The following is a 21,004-nucleotide window of genomic DNA, read 5'->3' on the forward strand; positions in this document are numbered from 1 at the left end:
AATCAATAAGAAAATCTTCTGTTGCTATGTGCAGTTCTTACATATGGAGTGTCTTAAAACCATTACCAGTATATGGTATTATGTATATGAATATAATGTAATAAATAATAATGTAATAGATGGCATTGGCAGAGAAGATTTGGCAAAATTTTCATGGACGCAACTATACTCAGCGCTGCTGCTCATCCCACAAATGCATGTTCCTTACAAATGGGGCACCATTTGAAAGGGAACTAAACAGGCTTTCCAACAGTATAAGACTTATTGCCAAAAAACATTGTTACCACAGAGAAATAATTTACCAAACACAAACTTCCGTACTTTTTGTGGTAAGTTTATATACCATACCTAGAGATTGGCATGGCTTTATTTCAGTTAGCCTAATAGCTGGTTTGATTTGCATTGAGAGATGATTTTATGGAAAGTACACCATGCCAGTCTCTAGGTATGGTGAAGGGTATGTGATGATGTGGGGCTATTTTAATTCCAAAGGCCAAGGGAACTTTATCAGGATGCATAGTATCCTGGATCCATGAAATAACTGGCCTTTAAAAATAAACATCTGCCTGCCTCTATGGGAATTTAACATTATTAACAGTATTTTAAGGAAGAACATTTACTTATTTATGATACATTATTCATTCACAAAGAAAAAAAAAATTGTATTCCTCTTTTTAGTCAACTTTAGCATGGGTGTATTCACTTATGCTTAGCACTGTGTGTGTGTGTGTGTGTGTGTGTGTGTGTGTGTGTATATATATATATATATATATGCCACAAAAGCCACAAACCACACGAGAATCACAGGAATCTATAACAGCTTTTAAAAATGGAAAACATTTATTTGTATAGCACCTTTCAACAAGGTAATTCAAAGTCCTTTATGTAAGATATAAAAAGGTTTTAAGAAAAATATACAGTAAAAAAGACATCAATGATTTTAAATTGAAAATAGAAATATATATAAAAAGGCATATACTATGTAATTTATCCTCAACAATAATCAAAGATGTATCTCTTTGAATCTCAAACATGTGAGGCAAGTACACGCATTTGGTTTTTACCCCAATAACCTCAGTGTTAATGCGTACACCACATCAGATGTGGTAGATGTCTTTTGTTCCATTTCTGTAGCTGAAATACTGATATGTGCTTACATTTAAACATTATCAGAGCTTAAGTTGATTCCCTTTATCCCCTGTACCCCTTTACATTCTGTAAACTGGTTAATATGTTTCCTTTTACACACTGTGCTGCTAAAAATACCTGGACTGAGCCACCTGATCTGTTGCTATAACAGAAGCTAAAGGAACTCATGATCTGTTTTCATGCTTAAAAATAGTTACAATCATTTTAAAAGTTGTTTTAAAAACTTGCAATATTCAGTTTGACTGACATGAATAAAAAAAAAGTACATTTCCTCTTGTGTTCCTCTGTGCTAGAGACCGCAATACTGTTACATTATTGAAGAAAATTAAGTATTGTATTAGGTATTTAAGTGTAGTTGCTGAAGAGATAAACCTGAATGCAGCCTCAGTTCTGTGACCGGTTTGTCACGATAAAAAATTACGAATTTTGTTGTTTTTTTATCATAATTTATCAGCTCAAGTTGCGGAAATGATTTTCAACTATGCATGCATTGAATGAAAGCTGTGTGTAGAGTCAGACACAGATGCGCCTCTGCTCACTTTCTGGATCCGTGCAGACTGGTGTTCATCCACAGAGTTTCTCTGAGGAGAGAGAACATTTCAAAAATCTGATCAAAATCAGTTGCTTTTAAGTCAAACACTTTATTGCAAAAAGAGTGAAGTCTACAGTCATGCTAGTGACTCTGTGAGGCTGTATGTTGGCATGATAATGCTAAACAGGTAGAGCGTCACCATGGTAACCATCTCAGTTTAGTATCATGACATTTGCTAACTAGAAGGGAACTCAGAGTGCAGACCTTGGCAAAGGCATGCCCTATCTCGCAACGTTAATGTCACAGAGCAAATCTTCCCATTCGGAAACTCATTAATCTGATTATTCTGACACCACATTAATGGAGCACAAATGCCCTAATGTAATTATTTTGTTAACCAAAATAACACAATAAAATTGATGAGTTCTTCATTGGCAAATGCTACACCCTTTCACCAAGTTTCATGAAAATCGAGCCAGTAGTTTTTCTGTAATCCTGCTGACAGACAGACAGACAACCCTGAGAGACCCTGCCCTCTGCCTGTATTTGCTCTTTTCTTTTGCTGTGTTCGGGACGTTTCTGAGCGTCAGCCTTTGGGCCCTCGGTGTGTAGCCCCCCAGCCAATAATAGCAAGCAGGCTGTGAGGGTTGGACTCTATAAAAATGTAGCGCCAGATCGTTAGCATGCATCCAAGAGGGACCTACGAAAATGGCGGACACAGCGTTGAAAAAACACAAGTGGAGAGTGAATGAGCATGTTTACATGCACACTAATATTACACTTTTATTCCAAATATGACAATATTACCAATTTGATACGGGTCATGCAAACAGCATATTCCGTTCGGATATTCAGAATAAGGCCTTCAAATGAAAGGTTTTACAGATTGAGACGTGGAATATGCCAATATTATTCGGGTTTTGAGGACATTCTTTGGAGATGTGTACAGCGCATTCGTAGTATGCATCCAAATTGTTGTTTTTTACTGTAGTTTGCAACAGTTTACAGCCAGTTTCTGGCTTCTTGCCTGTTTACGGCTTACGGTCAGCTCTGTGCGTTGCTACACAAACCAATTAGCCAACAGTTTGCAGAGAGGTGCATGCCCAGAAGAAAAGAAGGTGAAACACACCTACTTTAAGCATCATGAAAGACTTGGAAGTCTAGTAGTTAGAAGGAATATTGTCTCTTTCTAAATAAGGGCAAAACGCAGAATATTGCGTGCATGTAAATGTAGTCAGTCTGAGAGCTGGCGAGCAGAGCAGGATGGGGTCAGGGTGTGTGCTCTTCTGGTGTCGTTGAGCCGGGGAGGAGGGGACAAGTTTGAATGTTGCATTTACAAACCGCAACAGACAGATCTTACTCATTATGCCTTTAATGACCAACATGAACTTTCCTTACAGTGAATGCACTAATACATGTTATCAATTTGATCATTTATAAAATGCCTATTTTATAAGTTTCTAACGATGTTTGCATGTAAAATTAATGATTACTTTTATTGACTTTTGGGTGTTTTATTCAATTTTATAAACCTGTTTAAAAAGGTTTTAAAACAGTATCGTGACTAAACTTTGACATAAACCAGTCTGTGCTTCACTCAACATCCTTTGATCTTAACCATTAGTCAAAATAATTCATAATTTCTGCTTTTTTAACTCAAACATTAGGTATAATGTCATATAAATGAGGTTTATTGACCATGAATTTAAAAATAAAATGTGCCAAAAACCTTTTAAAAAGTGTCAAAAGCATAACAAAGAGCCAAAAATGCTGGAAAAAACACCAAAAATTCAAATTCACTTTTGACCTGGATGGACAAGTTTATGGTCGACGGGAAGACCACACAAGGGTTAACAGTTTGTTTGTTCCACAACTTACCTTTGGATCCAGAGCTGGTGACTGACAATATCTGCTCCAGATCATTCCTGTTTATTAGCTTTAAAACCTTCATGGTCACCTCCACAGACTGCTGGATGTAGGTCTTCCACATCTGATCCACCAGGTCAAACATGTTATGGTTCTCCAGTTTGCTGCTTGGGATGCGTTCACGGCCCGCCCCTATGTCACTGTTCTCCAGTTGCCATATGAATTGTTCGAACTCTTGCTTATTCAAATCTTGCAGCATAATCAAAATCCTCTCTTTATCTGTTGTGACTGTTGCTGCCTGATGAATACAAAGCGATAAAACAAAGGGATGTGATCTTTACTATAGCTGAAGAGATTACTTCAGCGCATCCGTTGTGCAAGAACCGTCCAATTAAAGTCATGAGTTTGGTTTGAATCATAATTTAAAATGCTGGATTTTCAACCCGCTTCTTATTGAATGAAAGCTGTGTTCAGACTGATGTGATATTACTCACCTTCTCCATCAGCGCAGATAGGCGGGCATTCAGAGAGTGTTTCTCTGAGGACAAAGGAAATAGAAAATGTCACGTGAGTGATTGATCACTACATCTGACTATAAACTCTGTATCAGACTCTCTTGGGTTTGGGTCATATTAGCTGCTGCTAATACCATGAATAACTTGATAAAAGGCCAACATTAAACTTGTTAGGTTTGTGTACTATTTCCAGTCTGTGTTTGAGACTCAAAAGATCTTTTGTGAGGGTTTTGAAGATTTCTCAGAAGCTCTTGCTTTGATTGATTTGTCCGTGACTTGCTCGTCCTGGTTTTGAACCAAACTTTTCACCTCATTGCCTGCCTGTTTTTGAGTCACTCAGTGCAGTAGTGTCTGCTTCGAAGGTGAACTAAGACATATTGTTTAAGCATAACATTTACATTAAATGGTAAAACTGAAACCACCAGGCTACAGTTTCAAATGTCCGGGTAATACGGATTAAAAGTGCAGTAGTTAAGACTTATAAAACTAACTTTCTGTCATATTTGCTGAAACTGACCCTATGTTCGAGTAGAACTACATGAAGCTGGTAATTAAAAAAAAAAAGAAATCCGGCTCCTCTGGCACCACCTACAGCCTGTAGTGAGATTTGCAAAAAGCCACAGCTCATCATGGCCAGGGGGGGTGTCTAACTGCGTGTCAATCACTGCTCGTGCACGCGCATTCATTCTCCCTTGTGGGGGGAGGGGCTAGGGGGGCCGTTTTGGGCTTTAGCGGAAAGGGGGGAGGGACTGAGAAGTTGTCGATGTTCAAATTTTTCTGACTTTTCAAAGTCCTGGATCTTCACAATCCTACTTACAGCACCTTTAAGTTGAATGTAAAACAAAAAAATCAAAAGGTTGGTTTAAAAGCGTTTTTTCTGTCCTGCTTCATGGTCAGAAAATAGAAAACAACTCACTCAAGTCACTTAGACCCTGTATGGGGGATTGTCCACATGTCTCTTTAACAAACAAACAAAAAAAAGATTAATTTAAGACACTTATACAAATCTAATGAAAATATATATGTGATATATTCATAATACAGTTGATGATTTTGCAGCTGCACAACATGAAATGACAATTGCATACTAAATGTATTTGTTCTAAACTTGATGCATGAATAACAAAAATACAACAGCAGGCAAACCAAAGTACCAGAATACTACACCAAATAGCCGGCCCTGTTCAGATTTGTGAATTCAGGCAAAGATTTGTTTAAAATGGCTGATGTGAAGTAAAGAAACAAAAAAATAACAGCAACTCAGAATCTACGATACTGCTGAGGTACATACTAGGATACTTATCTTGTCTAATTTTCCTTTTATTAATACGTTTATTTATTTTTATAAACATTGCATAATCCATTTATTGCACCACACAGAGCTAAATCCAATTTCCATCTGTCATCCCTAAGTCTTCCAGATCCTACAGTCATCTCTTTGGTTTCAAAAAGTCAGAGGCCAAATGTTACACATTAATTAAATTACAATTGTCTGTTTTCTAATAGAAAAAATTGTCATGTTGTGACTGAAATTTCAAAGTGCAATTCTTATAAATACTCATTATATGCAACATCTTACCTTCTGAATCTGCAGAGGTTTGATAGTCAACTGAAATCAAATACAGAACAAAAAAAGATTGCTGATATTGTGGTTTCATGTATTGTATTCACAACAAAAGGTTCAATAACAAGACACTTTAGATGAATAGAACAATTGTAGTGCATACACTGGTTTCTTATTTTCTTTAATGTAATAATGTTCATTTATATTTGAATTATAAGAGCCAGTAGGTGCAATTAGTGAGACAAGACAAGGTGGAGCCCACAAAAACGCCACTAATATATGGGTCCGTTCCAAAACCCATAAATCGCCTAGAGCCCCTTTATGGGATTCTATTCATGAAATGAAGTAAACTGGAAGTTCCCCTCATTATAATGTAATCAATGACATGTAAACACATAAATCAAATACAGCCAAATTATTTCATGCACAGAGCCGCAAGTCCATATTGTGTATGCACTGGAATTGGACCTAAAAATGTGATTCGGCACTCTTTCATTTACATATATCTTTCTTGTATGCATTATGCATAATAATAATGCATTATGTTTCACATATAGTGACGGTAATATATATTTTTTTGTAATTGGTATTTTATTGAGTTTACACTAACACATTAAATTCTAGTCTACAGCTCAAGTGACATATGCACTAGTATGAATATATATATATATATATATATATTGTTTAATAACCACTGACCTTTTTCAATTTCACAGATCCATACTGGTTCACACTGTGGTTCACCCTTCTTCTTTTTGTTAAAGGGTGAGAGTATAAGGTGGAAGTTTGTGTCTGGATTCTCAATGAACACTTCATAGAAATTTGGATCTTGGCTATCGTATCTGAGGGTTATTTTCTGTGTAAAAAAGTAACATGAAAGCGAGAGTAGTTAGACTTTGACAAAGTTAGAGTCAAGGTAAATCTTATACAGGAGTAAAGGAGTTCTCTGGTCAAACTACATTGTTTAGTGATAGTGGTTTGTCTGGCTGCTGTGTGGTCAACTGAATATGCCTCTGCTCTCTGGCACACACTGAACGCAGGAATTAAGGCCCACTCTAAACAAAGCTGCTGTATTTACGACTCTCTTGAAGTAGCTAATGTGTGGCCAAAATGTCAATAGATTTGTAACTAGGCTCGTTTTTGGGGCATTAGTAATGAGAATGTTGGCAAAACTTACAAATTTGCATGGATGGCCAACACAAACAGTGAGACATTATGTTTTCTAATATTTAAATACAGAAGTCATTATTATAGTGATGTGCCTTGTTTTATGCGATATTACGAGACTATAACTGCAGCATTGCTCTCATAGACCATTTATTGTCTGTGTTCAATCTGCTTAGTATTATTTATTCACTTCATACCTGTGGAGCGATTTGCATTTGGCTGAACTCTAAGGTGACAGTACCTGAAGTTTAAACATCTTGACTTTCTACACAACTTGATTTCTATGTATGCCCACACACTGATATGCCACTTTGATGTCATATATTTTATGACACTAGTCAGCTCACAATTTTAAATACTTTTAGAACAGCAAGTGTTGTTAAACAAACCTCTGGGTTTTATCTTTTACAGAAACTGATGATTAGCTTTGTGACTTGAATGTAGCACTAATACATGAGAGGCATAAACTGGGGCTAGGTCTCCCCATCTGTCAATGAGTGAGTTCACTGTTCTGAGTCAATTAACCTGAGTACAAACAGGTGTTCCAGCCTTTGCTTCAAAAAGGGACCCAAGGATACATGTGAGTTCCCTTAATTGTATCTGTTTTTCACTTGTGTCTTTTCCTTGTGTGTTATGGCAGGTTCACATCATATTGTTTAGACCATAATTGCAGCAGTTAGAAAAAATGTAATCGCAACACATCAGTTGCCAGGTTGCAATTCAAAGTCAGAGATGTCATGAAATGTCTGATTCCTACTAGATCTCCCACTTGACGAACAGAACTATGACAGTGTCAAAAAAACAATTGCTCTGACCCTACAGCATCTTATATGTCTGAACCAGTCTTCACTATGTTCACAGATTTAATTGCTGACTGACGTTGCAAACTGTACCTCTGGGAGAATTTTTGCCATGTCTATGTCTGCTGTGAGTTTGAAACCCTGCTGCATTTTCAGGTACTTGTCTGGGCGTGGCTTTTCGATTCTTTTGTATCCTTTTTTCTCCTTCTTTTTGTCCATTGTCTGGAAAAAAAAATCAATATAAGCACAAAGCTGCTTCAAGGTTACAGTGGCAAACATTGCTATCTGTAATTTAAAGTACATTCATGAACAAACAATGTGATTTTAACAATTAGTTACTAGTTAATTGAGTATTAGGGTCACTATTGGGAAAAAATAAAATGTATGATTTAAAGAATAGTCACTATTCATTATAATAAAGTCGTACATCTGAGAAGAAATTATCACAACAAACCCACATCAGCAAAGTGTGAGAACACACACCGCTGCATTGTTTGACCATTACCGCCAATTCAGTTCGAGTCACTTACGTTAAAGAATTGACTATTCATATCAACTTGTTAACAAGTTAAATTTGGCAGAAAAGGGTCTGCTGTTTGAGGTAGACTTTTTTCGTACAACAATATAATGACTTTATTCTCATGTTTTTTTTTATATTTGTATGCCCCCAAATACGACTTTATTCTCATAGTAGTACAATTTTTAAATTATGAAGACATTAGAATCGCATTTCACATTTGTTTTCTTTTTAAACACTGGCCTTAATACTCCATTGTAGACGTTGGTATGGAATCTCATTATGTTAAGCATTTGTGACTAGTAGTAAGGAATTAGTAAAATATTCAGTAACCTCTTCTAGACCATGATCATGTGGGATCAGGTAAACATGCAGTTTGAGGAATGACGTGTTGGGTATGTAGTATATTAACACTTGACAGCCTATTTTCACAGGCAAGCCCATTTTTATCAGAACCGCTCTTGGAGAGAAAACGGGTTCAGACAGCTTGACATGGGACGATGTGACCTCAGACACTTTTTCCACAACATCTCCACAGTCACCTATGTGCAGGACTGCAAACTTGTCTAATAGTTTAGGGTTGTCATCTGCACAAAATACAAACACAATTAGTGAGGAGAAAAGGATTGCGTCAGTTTTTTTACACATACTATCAGATATTTCAAAAGTTATTATTTTATTATTTTCTTCATGGCCACTTACCTATGCAGATCCAGTGCGGCAGGTACACTTCATCTAACTTCCCAGCAATGACTGTGATGTCCATAAGGGGACCTGCAGGCATGTATTGTATGCTTTCCATCCTCTCCATAATTCTCTCCCAAGAGCAAAACTGGTACTTAAAGCGGACCTTCTCCTTACAGACCCAGCGCAAGCCAGAGACACTGCATTCAAAGATTCCTGCTTCAGACTGTAGGCTAAGTTGTAGAAAATAAAATAAGTGAGTTTGTGAATATGCACAAATATACTGGATTAGGGACACAATATTATTGTATTGCCACTATAAATGTCAACTTGCATTTGTATAACCAGTAACAGCAGAGAGAAAGATTTCCTTCTGTGAAAACCCCCCAAAACCAAGCTTACGTGCTTCCTATAGTTCCAGTTTGCTGTGACACAGTATTTAGGATGTTATTTTTTGTACCTGTAAGTTGGAGCCTCATCTGCATCTGGACTGTTTACTTCAGGTTCAAGTTTAGTCCAGTCATGCAGAGGACAATCATCTATGCCAGGGGTAGAGTCCCTCCCCAGTGGATCCCAGTTCAATGCCCCTCCAGTGGCTCCCTGTCCCTTTTGAAAAATTATATGGAGATGATTTTATTATTTTTGAAGGCCTAAAGTAATTCTTACACTCTCCATTCAGGCTACATAACAGTTCAGTCAACTAAAATATTCATCATAGCCTATGTAGGCTACGGCATAAAGAATAGCGGACTATATAACAAATATAGAAAAGTCTCGGAGGAAAATTGAGAATTTAAAGTGCGGGACAAATTAATTTGCTTTCACCGCCAATGCTGCTGGCTTACCATTATTGTTTGATCTGTGGCGAGAAATTTAGCAAACAACAAAAAAAGTAATATTAAAAGACATTTCCAGAATAAGCACACTGCATTTGCTGAAAAGTATCCAGCTAGGGATTAAAAAATAAATAAAATTATTTAACCTTTATTTAACCAGGTAGGCCGTTGAGAACAGGTTCTCATTTGCAACGATGACCTGGCCAAGAAAAGCATAAGAGAAAGAGAGAGATTTCGGAACTGCTGTAGAAAACAGAGCAGATCAAATGTACTTTTAAGAATTGGATCAAATCTCCAAACTCCACTGCTGCTAGTTTTGTGGCAGCTCAGGTAATAGTGAGGCGTGGAAAGCCATTCACGGACGGTGAATACATGAAAAAATCGTTCACTAAAATATCAAAGCATCCATTCTTAGACTTAAAAAACAAACAAAACAAACAAAAGTAAGTTCAGAAAACATAAGTAATCAGAGAGCATTAATGTAGTATATCCTCTGTAGTTATGAAACATTAATTTTTGCATCGATGTAAGCATTTAAGTCATAGTTTTGGAACAACAAATATTAATCATATTAGGCAAAATACATTTCGTAAAATCTGATTTTAAGATGATAATGAAAACTAATATATTTTGTGTATATATTTGTGTTTTCATTTCCGTAGCAACATCACAGCACCACGAGTCATTTAATTTAATACTTTGAACTGGTTTTCAGTAATTGTGCTTTTTGACTGTCTCTAACTCTTTCTGATTCTGTGAAAGCAGGAATGAGCCACCTGATCACATGTTCTCATCACCTCTACAGCTGATTTGATGTTTCTGGTTTAAAAGATTTTGTAAGAGCCATTTTGGTTTATGTTTTTTGTTTGGGTATGTTTTGAACCTCCCGCTACTTGGGGCAGTAGTTCACTCTCAATTAGACAAGGTTTTATAATGAAGAGGTAACTGCACTCCGGTATTGCTGATGCTTCAGAAGCAAACAGTTGTTTGATTATGCGCGGTAAATGAATGTTAGGTTTTTGTTTTGTCTATGAGCAGGAACTAGACCAATAACAGAAAAGAGGCTGTACTCTGTTGAACGCAAAGAAATAAATTGATGTTTAAAGTGTGTCTGATGCAAAATTACTCACGTCGTGGAGCGGTTTAGACTGATGTGTCTCTGAGGAGAAAGGAAAACAGAAAATAATTTATAACTGATTCAAAATCAGACTAAACTTGATCAGAATTAGTTACTTTTGAATAACACATTATATCAAGGATTAAAATAAGAAAATATCATTCAAAAAAGTCTGAGATAAAAATCAATCACAGAGAGAGAGGTTGGACATCTTAATACATATTATCTCCCCTTCCAACCCACGCCTCATATTTTGCTCCTCCTTGCTTTTAAATAAAAGACAAAGAATTCACTGCTGCAAAACCAGACTAAAATCTACTCAGTAGTGACAATATGAAAATCAAAGAGGCTCAAAGACAGATGAAAAAGGTAACTCAATGATTTCTGCAGTTAAAGTACGGTAATGAATGTGGTGTTCTTGCATCGCTGCATGCCCCCTCATCAACGTTTGAACTCAGTTTCACTAGGAATTCTATTTATTAGACATTTATGAGAAACAGGATTGTGATTTGTGATAGTTTTTGTCTTCTTTCTCTTACTTTTGAGTCCTGAGCTGATGACTGACGATGGTAAACCTGGCCCCTCCATCATGGCGACTTGGCTTTCAATAGACCTGTCCGAGAAGATAAAGCTAACTTGATCAATGACTTTCTTTAAATCACTTCTTAAAACACACTTTTTATAGACTTGCTTTTATGTGATGTTGTCTTTTTATCATCTTTTTTTTCCTATCACCTGTTGATTTCATTATGTTTATTGAATCGTGATTTTCTCTGTCCTTTAGAGCTACCTCATCTATTTACTATTACATTACTCATTGTAATAGTTACTCATTACTATTACAATGTTGTGTAATTGTATGTGTATTGATTTGATGTGTAAATAAATATGTGTATTGATTTGATGTGTAAATAAATATGTGTATTGATTTGTATTTGCTTTTATTTCCACTGTCAAAGCACATTGTAAACTATTGTTTTTAAAGATGCTAGACAAATAAAGTTATTATTATTAATATTATTATTATTATTATTATTATTATTATTATAACCTCTTCCTTCCAACCTCCTCCTTGGTTTCTGATGACCTCTGCACCAGATCAGGCCTGATCTCCTTGAGTGTTTTCAAAATCTGAAACAAAACTGCCATTTCTGCCACCTGAAAAATTCAAAGGATACAAGTTATGTTTTTTTCTCTATGATCCCTGAAGACAATTATACATTAATATATGTTTTATTGATTATGTTTACCTCATTTTCTTTACATACTTTAATTTCTTTAGCAACATCAAAGCAAAAGATGATTCCCTTCATTCTTTTTAAAACATTTTTTTTGGGGCATTTCAGCCTTTAATGGACAGAACAGCTAGATATGAAAGGGGAGAGAGAGGGGGATGACATGCAGGAAATCATCACAGGTCGGACTCAAACCCTAGACCTTCTGCGTTGAGGCATACACCTCTAAATAATGTGCGCCTGCTCTACCAACTGATCTAACCCGGCCACTCATTATTTAACTCTTAAATCCCTGTAAACTGATTACTACCACCTGATCTAACATAACATATTCTTGTTTCTGTAACAGTGGCTCAAAGAAAGTTTTTACTCTACTTCCTTCAGCATTTCATTTTCATAGACATTTTCTCATCTCAACTTCAGTAGTGGAGCAGTGCAGCAATAATTCTACCATAGCATCAGTGGTGGATAACATTATTACATAATTAACTAAATACAGGATTGATTTTAAGATTCTTTTATTTGTTTTTAAAGCCATTCATGGTCAGGCTCCCCAGTATATTTCAGAACTCCTCAGCCCCTACTCAAATTCCAGGCCTCTTAGATCCTCGAATCAATTGTTTTTAACTGTTCCTCGATCGAGGTTAGTGGGGAGAGGAGATTGTGCCTTTTCTGTGGCAGCTCCAAAACTTTGGAATAATCTTCCACTTTGTCTCAGATGTTCCCCCTCCATTGATAGTTTTAAAACACATCTCAAGACATATTTGTATTCAATGGCCTTTGGTTGCTCTTAGAGGTTTTTCAGCTATTTAATAATTATTTATTTTTATTAAATTATTTTAAAATTCTTTCATTCTTACATGTTGTACTGTATTTTCTTGCTTTTATTGCTATTTTATTTTATTTGTGTTATTTTATGACTCCTTTTGCTTTGATTGTACTTTAATTTAGTACAGCACTTTGGTCTTGGTTTTAAACGTGCTATATAAATAAACTTGACTTGACTTGACTAATGTCCAATGGATCACATACTAACAGTTTTTACAAACTGCTTGTACAAATATACATATCTTCATTTATACATCTACACCTATTAGGATTTAATTTGATGATACTTTTTCAATTAATCATTTGGTCTATAAAATGTCAGCAAATGGTTAAAAATACCCATCCCAACTTCCTTAAGTCCATGTGACATCTTCTAATGTCTTGGTTTGTCTGACTAACAGCCCAAAACCCAAATATATTCAGTTTACAATGATACAAAAACAGAGAAAAGCAGAAGATCCTAACAGTATTTGGCATTTGTGCTAGAAGATAGTGCTTTAACCATTAATCAATTATTAAAACAGGATTTATTTTCTGTTGATCAGCTGATTGTTTTTGTTTGTTTCAGCTTTAGTCACAGGTGTGACATTCTCACCATCAGGGCAGGCAAACAGGCATCTACAGGGAGTTTCTCTGAGGAGAAAGGAAATATAAATGACTGATTTACCATCAGGCTTAATAATCTGACACTGTCAGACTATAACAATTATAATATAACTGTCTTACTTGCTATTAAACCATGTTAAAGGTAAATTTAAATAACTACAGGGCTTTGAGGAAACATTATTCTTGGTTCAAGGAATAATATTTAATGTTTATTGTTATATATTATTAGTATTTTAACATTTATATTTTGTTATAGGGCACATACCTTTCTCTGTGGTACTCACACCCGATGCCTCAGCTGATGATCCTGCAGCTGTAACACATTAAATGACAACTGTAATTGTAATAATAGAATTGTCCTGAATATAATACTGAATCCTGAGAATAACATGTATTATTCATAAAATGCATTCATTATTGGTTATTTCAGAACAACATACAACTAAATATTCCTCAAAGTCAGACATTCAGACACCCTGCCACTGGCCAGTTTCCAGTTTACCAGTTTTTCAGTAGTTTTTACAAACTCAATTTCAGCTGCGTGGACTGAAGACAGGAGGAAGCCATGGTTACAGAGATCACAGAGGGAATCAGTGAGAAAACACTGTAATAATCTACCTCATACATTGTCTATCTGACTCCTTAGTGGAGCGTAGTATACATCAAATCAAAGCTTTACAAAAGACATTTCAACAGATTCATGTGAAATTATGTAGACAACATTAGCCAAATTCCTATCTGGCCTATACAATACAAGACTGATATTAATGAGCTCAACATGCACAAATTCAGTGGATCAAAAAACAAACAAGAACATGTGGCCCAATAAAAACAACTATTTTAAAGAAAAGATGTTTAGAGACTTTTAAAAACACATTTACAAAAAAGGACCAAAGTCAGCAGATTCATTAACAGCTTTACTTTAACTTCCAAAACATTTACCTCTGAAGTAATCTTTGTCTAAGTTAATATATAGGTTTTATTTTATTTTTTATTATGCACAAGTAAATGGAATTTGTTTAATTAGCCACCTCAAAAATTTAATTTTACAAAGTAGGAGACAAATTCCTTTCTTTTTAAGACGAGGGACAACTACCTCTCTGAAGCTTACATTGTTACGTTTTGTTGAGACTGTTTGAGAAGTGTTGATTCAACCCTTTGGTATGTTTGCTGTCATGGCCCCCCTACATGGTGTTGTTGCATTGCTTTATGCAATAAGCTGCTGATTTTCTAACCATATATTCATTATGTATTAATATTTATTATGTATTAATGTGACAGTTGTCTTCTATATCTTACCTTTGGTTCCTGAGCTGGTCTCTGACAACTTCTGCACCAGATCAGTCCTCTTCATCTCCATTAAAACCTCCCTGGTCACCTCCACAGACTGTTGACCGTAGTTCTCCAGCATCATAACCACCAGTCCGTCTGCCGTGTCAGTGCACTGCAGTTGTCTCCATGTGTCTGTCTTTGGAACGCTCCTCTGGAAGATCGTTAACTGCAGCAACCACTTGAATTTCTTTAGCTCCTCGGAACTCAAACCACTGAGTGTTTCCAAAAGCAGCTCTTTAACAGCACTCATTGTTGCCACCTGGAAAATTACAAGTATATGTTCATAGAGAAAATGTTCAATTATTTCCAGGCTGTAACTATCACTGTACAAATGAAGGTGGCATCTCAGTTTTGGTTTGTTTGATATGATTTTAAACCTGAATCTTATTGAATAAAAGCTGCCCTCTGCATGGTCAGACAGATATGACTTTGCTCACTTTGTGGATCAGTGCAGACAGGTGTTCATCCACAGAATGTTTTTCTGAGGAGAAATAAAAGAAATAAAAACAAGTAAACGGCATTAGGCATTACTGTTTTTAAAAAAACAAACACACAATACAAAGATGTCAACAAAGAATTACATTAAATATATTTTGTACACCAAATGATGTATTATGTGTCTTTTTTTCTCTACATTTTAAGTAATTATGAATCAATATTGATCATGTAAAGAGAACAAGATAAATGTATGTGAGATGTTTTGGCTTTGACTTTATTGTCTTACTTTTGGGTGCTGAGCTGCTGTCTGACAACTTCTGCACCAGATCAGTCCTCTCTATATTCTTTAAAACCTCCTTGGTCTTCTCCACAGACTGTTGGCCGTAGATCAGCACCACTGAAAACACTATGACCTGCCTGTCTGTCAGCATCAATGGGGGGACTGAGAAATGCATTTTGAACTTCAGGAGCTCTCCGTCTCTCAACCCTTTCAGTGTTTCCAAAAGCAGCTCTATAACAGACACCATCGTTTCCACCTGGTAAATTCAGAGGAAATGTTAATCGGGCAAAAGTGCACAAGGTGATGATGTAATTAATAATATTTGTCCAATTGATCTTATGTACCTTATGTCTATTTGTGTGCATTTCTTGAGTAACATCAAGGTGATTCACTTTAATCTTAAGTATTTTATTTTTATAAACAGGATTGTGACTATAATTTTACTTCCTGGGTGTATCTCTTTCAGAGACTATACTACAAAAACTGCGTTGAGCCTCTTAATTTTACAACAGAGATACTGTTTAACCAGTTGCACATTTTCTATATACTGTATATATAGCACATATTCGATATCTAATATAAAAAGAAACACACCAATTATTCTTATTCTTATTATTATTGTTGTTGTTATCATTATTTTTTTTTCTGTTTTTAAAATATTGTGAATTTCTCTCGCTGTCAAAGTTAGAAAACAAATCAAGAGAACAAACTATAGTATTATATTTGATTTGTATCAAATATAATAATATATTTGATTTGTATCATCAACAATAATCTCAAGATGAAGATGATTTTCTGTCTTCATCTACTAAATAAAAGTGTGTAAAGTCAGAGTGATGTGACATTACTCACTCTCTGGATCAGTGAAGGCTGCTGTTTCTCTGAGGAGAAAAGAAATAGAAAAACACCTATTAGTAATTTATTCTCTCAACATTTATATTACAAAAGATGTAATCCCAAAGTGACACGTAAACCCCCTATAACAGTAACATAATACTAATTAATTAATAACAGTTTTGTTATTGCAATATGCACAAGAGCTGATCAAACATTTTTTAGCCCGGCTGATATACATTCTTAATTTTACATAATACAATACATAATTTCACATATGTCTGTTCTTTGCCTTACCTTTGGTCCCTGAGCTGATGTCTGATAATCTCTGCACCAGATCAGTCCTGTTCATCTTCTTTAAAACCTTTTTGGTCAACTCCACACACTCATGGCTGTACGTCTCCACCATCAGCTCCACTGTGTCCTGTGTGTTTGCCATTTCCAGTAGACTCCTTGGTGAGAGTGGGAAACCTTTCTCCGATTCAAAGAGTGACTTGAATGTGTGAAGCTCCTCTGAACTCAAATCATTCAATGTTTCAAAAAGCATCTTCTTAGCCGTCATTGTTTCAACCTGGAAGATTAAAAGGACATACAGTATGATATAGTATATGCAGGATAGGATGTATGTTTGTGTGATCTACTACCATGATTGGAAACTGATGTATTTCATTTTTCCAGAGTTATTGACATGTGGCTCTTCTTGTTTGTATCACCAAAATTAACTTACATACTGTGACTGAATATTGTAAAAAAAAAATTATAAATATTATATTATAAACAATTATTTGTTCTGTTAAGGAAAAACCTGAATTCTTCAATACAGGGCCTGGGTCAATGGATGGTTTAAAATGATGTGACTCATAGACTATGGCTTTCACATTCACCCAATTTCAACTCAGTAGGACACCTATGAATGGGAGATTTTGGGCTGAAATGTTAGACAGCGCTCTTCACCACCATCATTAAAACACCCATCGAAGCAAGATCATTTGGGTGGTGTTCATCTCTCCAGCAGTCCTCAGCTTTAAAGTAGGGCTTGAAAGAATTTAGTTCTGTGCCAGGAAATCACGTTTATTAGTCTGCCTTCACACTGTCACATCGTCATGTCAACACAAGGGCTGAGATTTGGACAGGCAATACAAATCTAAACATGTTATGCATGAACATTTTAAAATAATATAAAATTAGATTAATGTAATGAAGAAACTAGGGCTGTCAGCGTATAGCATGCTACCCACTCAGGCAATGCACTATTTTGGAGAGTGCTACTTGCCGACCTGTGGATGAAACCAAATCCCCAAAAATTACTACAGCTCTTGCGAAATGGGTGGCAACTAACTGCAGACCTGCCAGCATCGTAGAGGACTCGGGTCTTAAACGTACTACGGTTGGCATGTTCTAACCTGTCTCGTTGCCGTCGAGGAGGACAGTAGTTTTCACGGATACACAGCCTGTACGACACGGAGAAAGCAGCCCAACTGGAACTGCTGCAAAGTCTCATTAACCGGTGATCACTGGACGTCAGTGAGTAATCAACATTATTTAGGAGTTACTAAACACTATATTGACTCTAGTAAGGATAGGGATTTTTAGTTTTTTAGTTAGGTACGTGGAGGAATTGTGCAATAATGACAGATTCACACATTTTTCTTTTGTTTACAGTAAATAAATAATTACAAATCTTAAAATCAAGTTCATAAAGTAACTTTCTTTGCATTCATTTGATTCCCAATCAAGATAAACTGGTAAAAATTGCTTTCGATTGTTAATATGTACTTAAAAACAGTTCTGAAATGCAAAATAATAGAATTTTAATCATGTGATAAAACATGCGATTAATCGCGATTAAAAAAATTAATCGTTTGACAGCCCTAGTAGATACATAACCTAATATGATCACTCAGTAGTTTTGTTGTTGCAGCAATACAAGACAAGCCATTGTTGGATAGCATGCCTTGTCAAATTTGTCTCCCTTTAATTTCTCTGTCATTAATCTATAGATCTATTAGTTTCTTAAAAACAGTCAATTTGTTTATATCATAGTTAAACACACTATTTTCATGTGGCACTAGTGCTTCCTTACAGCTCCATCAGAAGAAGCATATTTAATGATTTATTGGCACAGCAACATCTTTATGAAAAATACTTCTCCACAAGTAGAGCGGTAGTGGTTTGAGAAGTTTTTAATTATGTTTTTTTTGTTTTGACTCTTGGTTTAAATCTATTGTAACTTATCACTACAGCTGCTGTCCTGCACCAAGGAACAAACTTCAGAGCTACATTTTCGGCCTACAGTCTACAGGAGACAAGTAAATATCATTTTTCAGCAGAGGATTCCTTTGAAGATTATAGAAACATCTCCCAAAAGTTTGACAAAATATTATAAACTTTATATCATATTCACCTAAAATGTGATTATCAATTGTATTCACCAACTCAGTCTCAAAAACAGTGATTATATGAGAGGCACAACCCACGATATACACACTTCCATTAGACAGCTTTCTATAAGGATTTACTCACTGGCACTTCCGTTGTCTTGAGGTCATTGATTAGATATGACTCATGTTTATTCAGGATTTTGTAGAACATCTCTTTTCCTTGAACTCCACTGGCTTCCAAAGGCCCACTAAAGAGCTCCCTCATCTTCCCCTGAGAGGTAGGCAGAGCTCTGATTTTATCATAACTGTCTTCTTGGATGACATTTTCACTAAGGAGCTCATCCAAAATGGCTGGAATGTTGCTCACTTTCTCGATCAGCTTGATTCTATGTTTATCCACAAAGTGCTTTTCTGAGGAAAGAGGGAGAACATTATTACAATGACTGACTGGATTTGAAGATAACATGAAGCCAACTCGATACATTTATTTTGAAAAGAGGTTTTGTCACAAGATGCTAAACAACTTGCCGCTTTCTATAGGCTATTCAAAGTGTAGATGACTGACATTTATCAAATACAAAAAACAGACAATTCATGACTTGGATTTTCTAATAAAAGGACTTAAGATTCTGCAAAATGTATTCTGCCTGCTGCACAATATTTAGCAAAGAGACTTTAAACCCTTTTTCACAAGGTGCACCTCTATTTATTTAACCAGACAATGCAACCAACACTTATCTGTTTCTCTCTTGAGTCTGTACTCTATTTAGATTAGAACAAGTTAGGTCTTTTCTAAATACATAGTCAGGTTTCAAAGTCAGATTCTAGGTTTCCACACAATCTGATAAGTGACTGATCACAAGCAAATAACAACGCATTTACTCAGAAGAACACATCAAACTATGTGCACCCACCGTCTGCCATGGTATTTACACCAGTTGCTCCAACCGAGGGTCTCGCAGCTGAAACAAAATTAAGGGAAAATTGTATATGATTAATGATAGATTTAGTGTCTCTTTGACTAGTGTTTATGCATAGGCTACTACGGGTTTTTCCATACACACAGCAAACATATTTATTTATTTTTTATTTATTTAACCTTTATTTAACCAGGTAGGCCGTTGAGAACAGGTTCTCATTTACAACGGCGACCTGACCAAGAAAAGCATAAGCATACAAGACAATATATAATTTCACATTCAACATAGTACAAGAAAACAGAATACAATAGGCTACAAAGGTACAGATTAAGTAGGCAGTTCAATCCGTGAGTGAGGTGTAAGTAAGTCGATGGATATGCGAAAGTGGTATGGTGATAACATATCTATAACAATATACATGAAATAGACAATCTATGACATTGCTGAGAAGTAGTAAAGAGTCAGAGTACAGTTAGTGCAATATAAAATTGTGGTCAAGATAGTGTTGTGGATCCAATGATAAGTTATAGGCCTATATAAGTAGATAGTCTATATGAATGCAGTTAAGTCAATATACAGTTAGTGCAATATGTAATCAGTGATGTGGATCAGTAATAACACAGTAAACATGAACAGACAGTCTGTCAAAATGCTGAATATAGTAAAGAGTCAATATACAGTTAGTGCAAAGTGCATATGCTTTCTTTTATGGTAAAAAAAGAAGAGTTAGGTAGGCCTTCTACTACTTCTACTACGTGTGCAACTTCATTGACATCAAAATCATTAGTTCATTCATATTTTGTGATAATAATCAGAATTTACGAGGTAATGTCAAGTAACTATCAAGTGTAAAAAGTACAATATTGGCTTCATGTTTGTGTGTGTGTGTGTGTGTGTGTGTGTGTGTGTGTGTGTGTGTGTGTGTGTGTGTGTGTGTGTGTGATACAAACAGCAACGCTATCTCTATCGTAAAGTCGTCTTTGCCGTTTCATTTTGGCTTGTCAAAGAACTTTAGAAACACCTGCTGCACACATAGGCTTACTACTGACGTAAGAAAGGCATTAACACAGTAGTTACTGTATTAGCTAGTTAACCGTGTACACATTAATATAGCTTGATAGAAGGTTGAAACTATGAAAGTGAAAGTAATGTTGAGAAAAAAATGCCGTTTTACAAACCGCTTTAAAACAGCTTGTAGCTTCAGCTGTCATAAGTGAAGTCCGTCCAAATTTTGGGATAGCGGAAAACCATTTATAGTTTAGGTGAAGGACTCGAGTCGAAGTATGCTCCACCAAAGAATTTCTAATAAGACGTAGACGGGCTTTAGCTCCACCCTCGAATAGTTCTTCCCTTTCGCCCTCCTCTGTGGTTGCGTTCTATTTGTGGAAGAACGCTCATTCCAG

General features: G+C 35.8%; 2 protein-coding genes across 4 annotated transcripts in view; one reads left to right on the plus strand and one right to left on the minus strand.

Moving 5' to 3' along the window:
* LOC144519288 (NACHT, LRR and PYD domains-containing protein 1 homolog) overlaps positions 1-16 on the plus strand; it is a 13,677-nt gene extending 13,661 nt beyond the window's left edge. For both annotated transcript variants that reach the window (XM_078252308.1, XM_078252309.1), the window contains one exon: positions 1-16. This exon is cut by the window's left edge and continues 810 nt beyond it. The gene's annotated coding sequence lies outside the window, so the exon portion shown is untranslated.
* Positions 17-810: 794 nt separating this feature from the next.
* Positions 811-20,951, minus strand: LOC144519287 (uncharacterized). 2 transcript variants are annotated; one of them, XM_078252307.1, is made up of 23 exons: positions 20,780-20,951; positions 19,596-19,643; positions 18,824-19,092; positions 16,598-16,871; positions 16,319-16,347; positions 15,473-15,722; positions 15,186-15,229; positions 14,716-15,007; positions 13,682-13,729; positions 13,406-13,443; positions 11,799-11,905; positions 11,287-11,360; positions 10,761-10,789; positions 9,255-9,394; positions 8,813-9,027; positions 8,444-8,697; positions 7,687-7,815; positions 6,326-6,482; positions 5,642-5,671; positions 4,979-5,020; positions 4,042-4,085; positions 3,560-3,845; positions 811-1,730 (listed from the first exon to the last, which is right to left on the minus strand). In XM_078252307.1, exons 2-23 carry the CDS (start codon positions 19,603-19,605, stop codon positions 1,714-1,716), a joined length of 2,778 nt encoding a protein of 925 aa, XP_078108433.1. In that variant the 5' UTR covers positions 19,606-19,643; positions 20,780-20,951; the 3' UTR covers positions 811-1,713. The 2 variants fall into 2 exon arrangements, with proteins under 2 accessions (XP_078108433.1, XP_078108432.1); XM_078252306.1 differs by having other exon boundaries at positions 9,255-9,400; positions 20,780-20,950.
* Between the last annotated feature and the right edge of the window lie 53 nt (positions 20,952-21,004).

This window comes from Sander vitreus, chromosome 6, assembly GCF_031162955.1.
Source record: "Sander vitreus isolate 19-12246 chromosome 6, sanVit1, whole genome shotgun sequence".
In the NCBI taxonomy this organism is placed as follows: domain Eukaryota; kingdom Metazoa; phylum Chordata; class Actinopteri; order Perciformes; family Percidae; genus Sander; species Sander vitreus.

Coding starts and splice junctions, on each gene's coding strand:
- LOC144519287 (XM_078252306.1), bottom strand. Junction 16,872..18,823: donor TCAAGACAACGGAAGTGCCA/GTGAGTAAATCC, acceptor TTAATCTTCCAG/GTTGAAACAATGACGGCTAA. Junction 13,444..13,681: donor TGTGAGTACCACAGAGAAAG/GTATGTGCCCTA, acceptor CTTTCTCCTCAG/AGAAACTCCCTGTAGATGCC.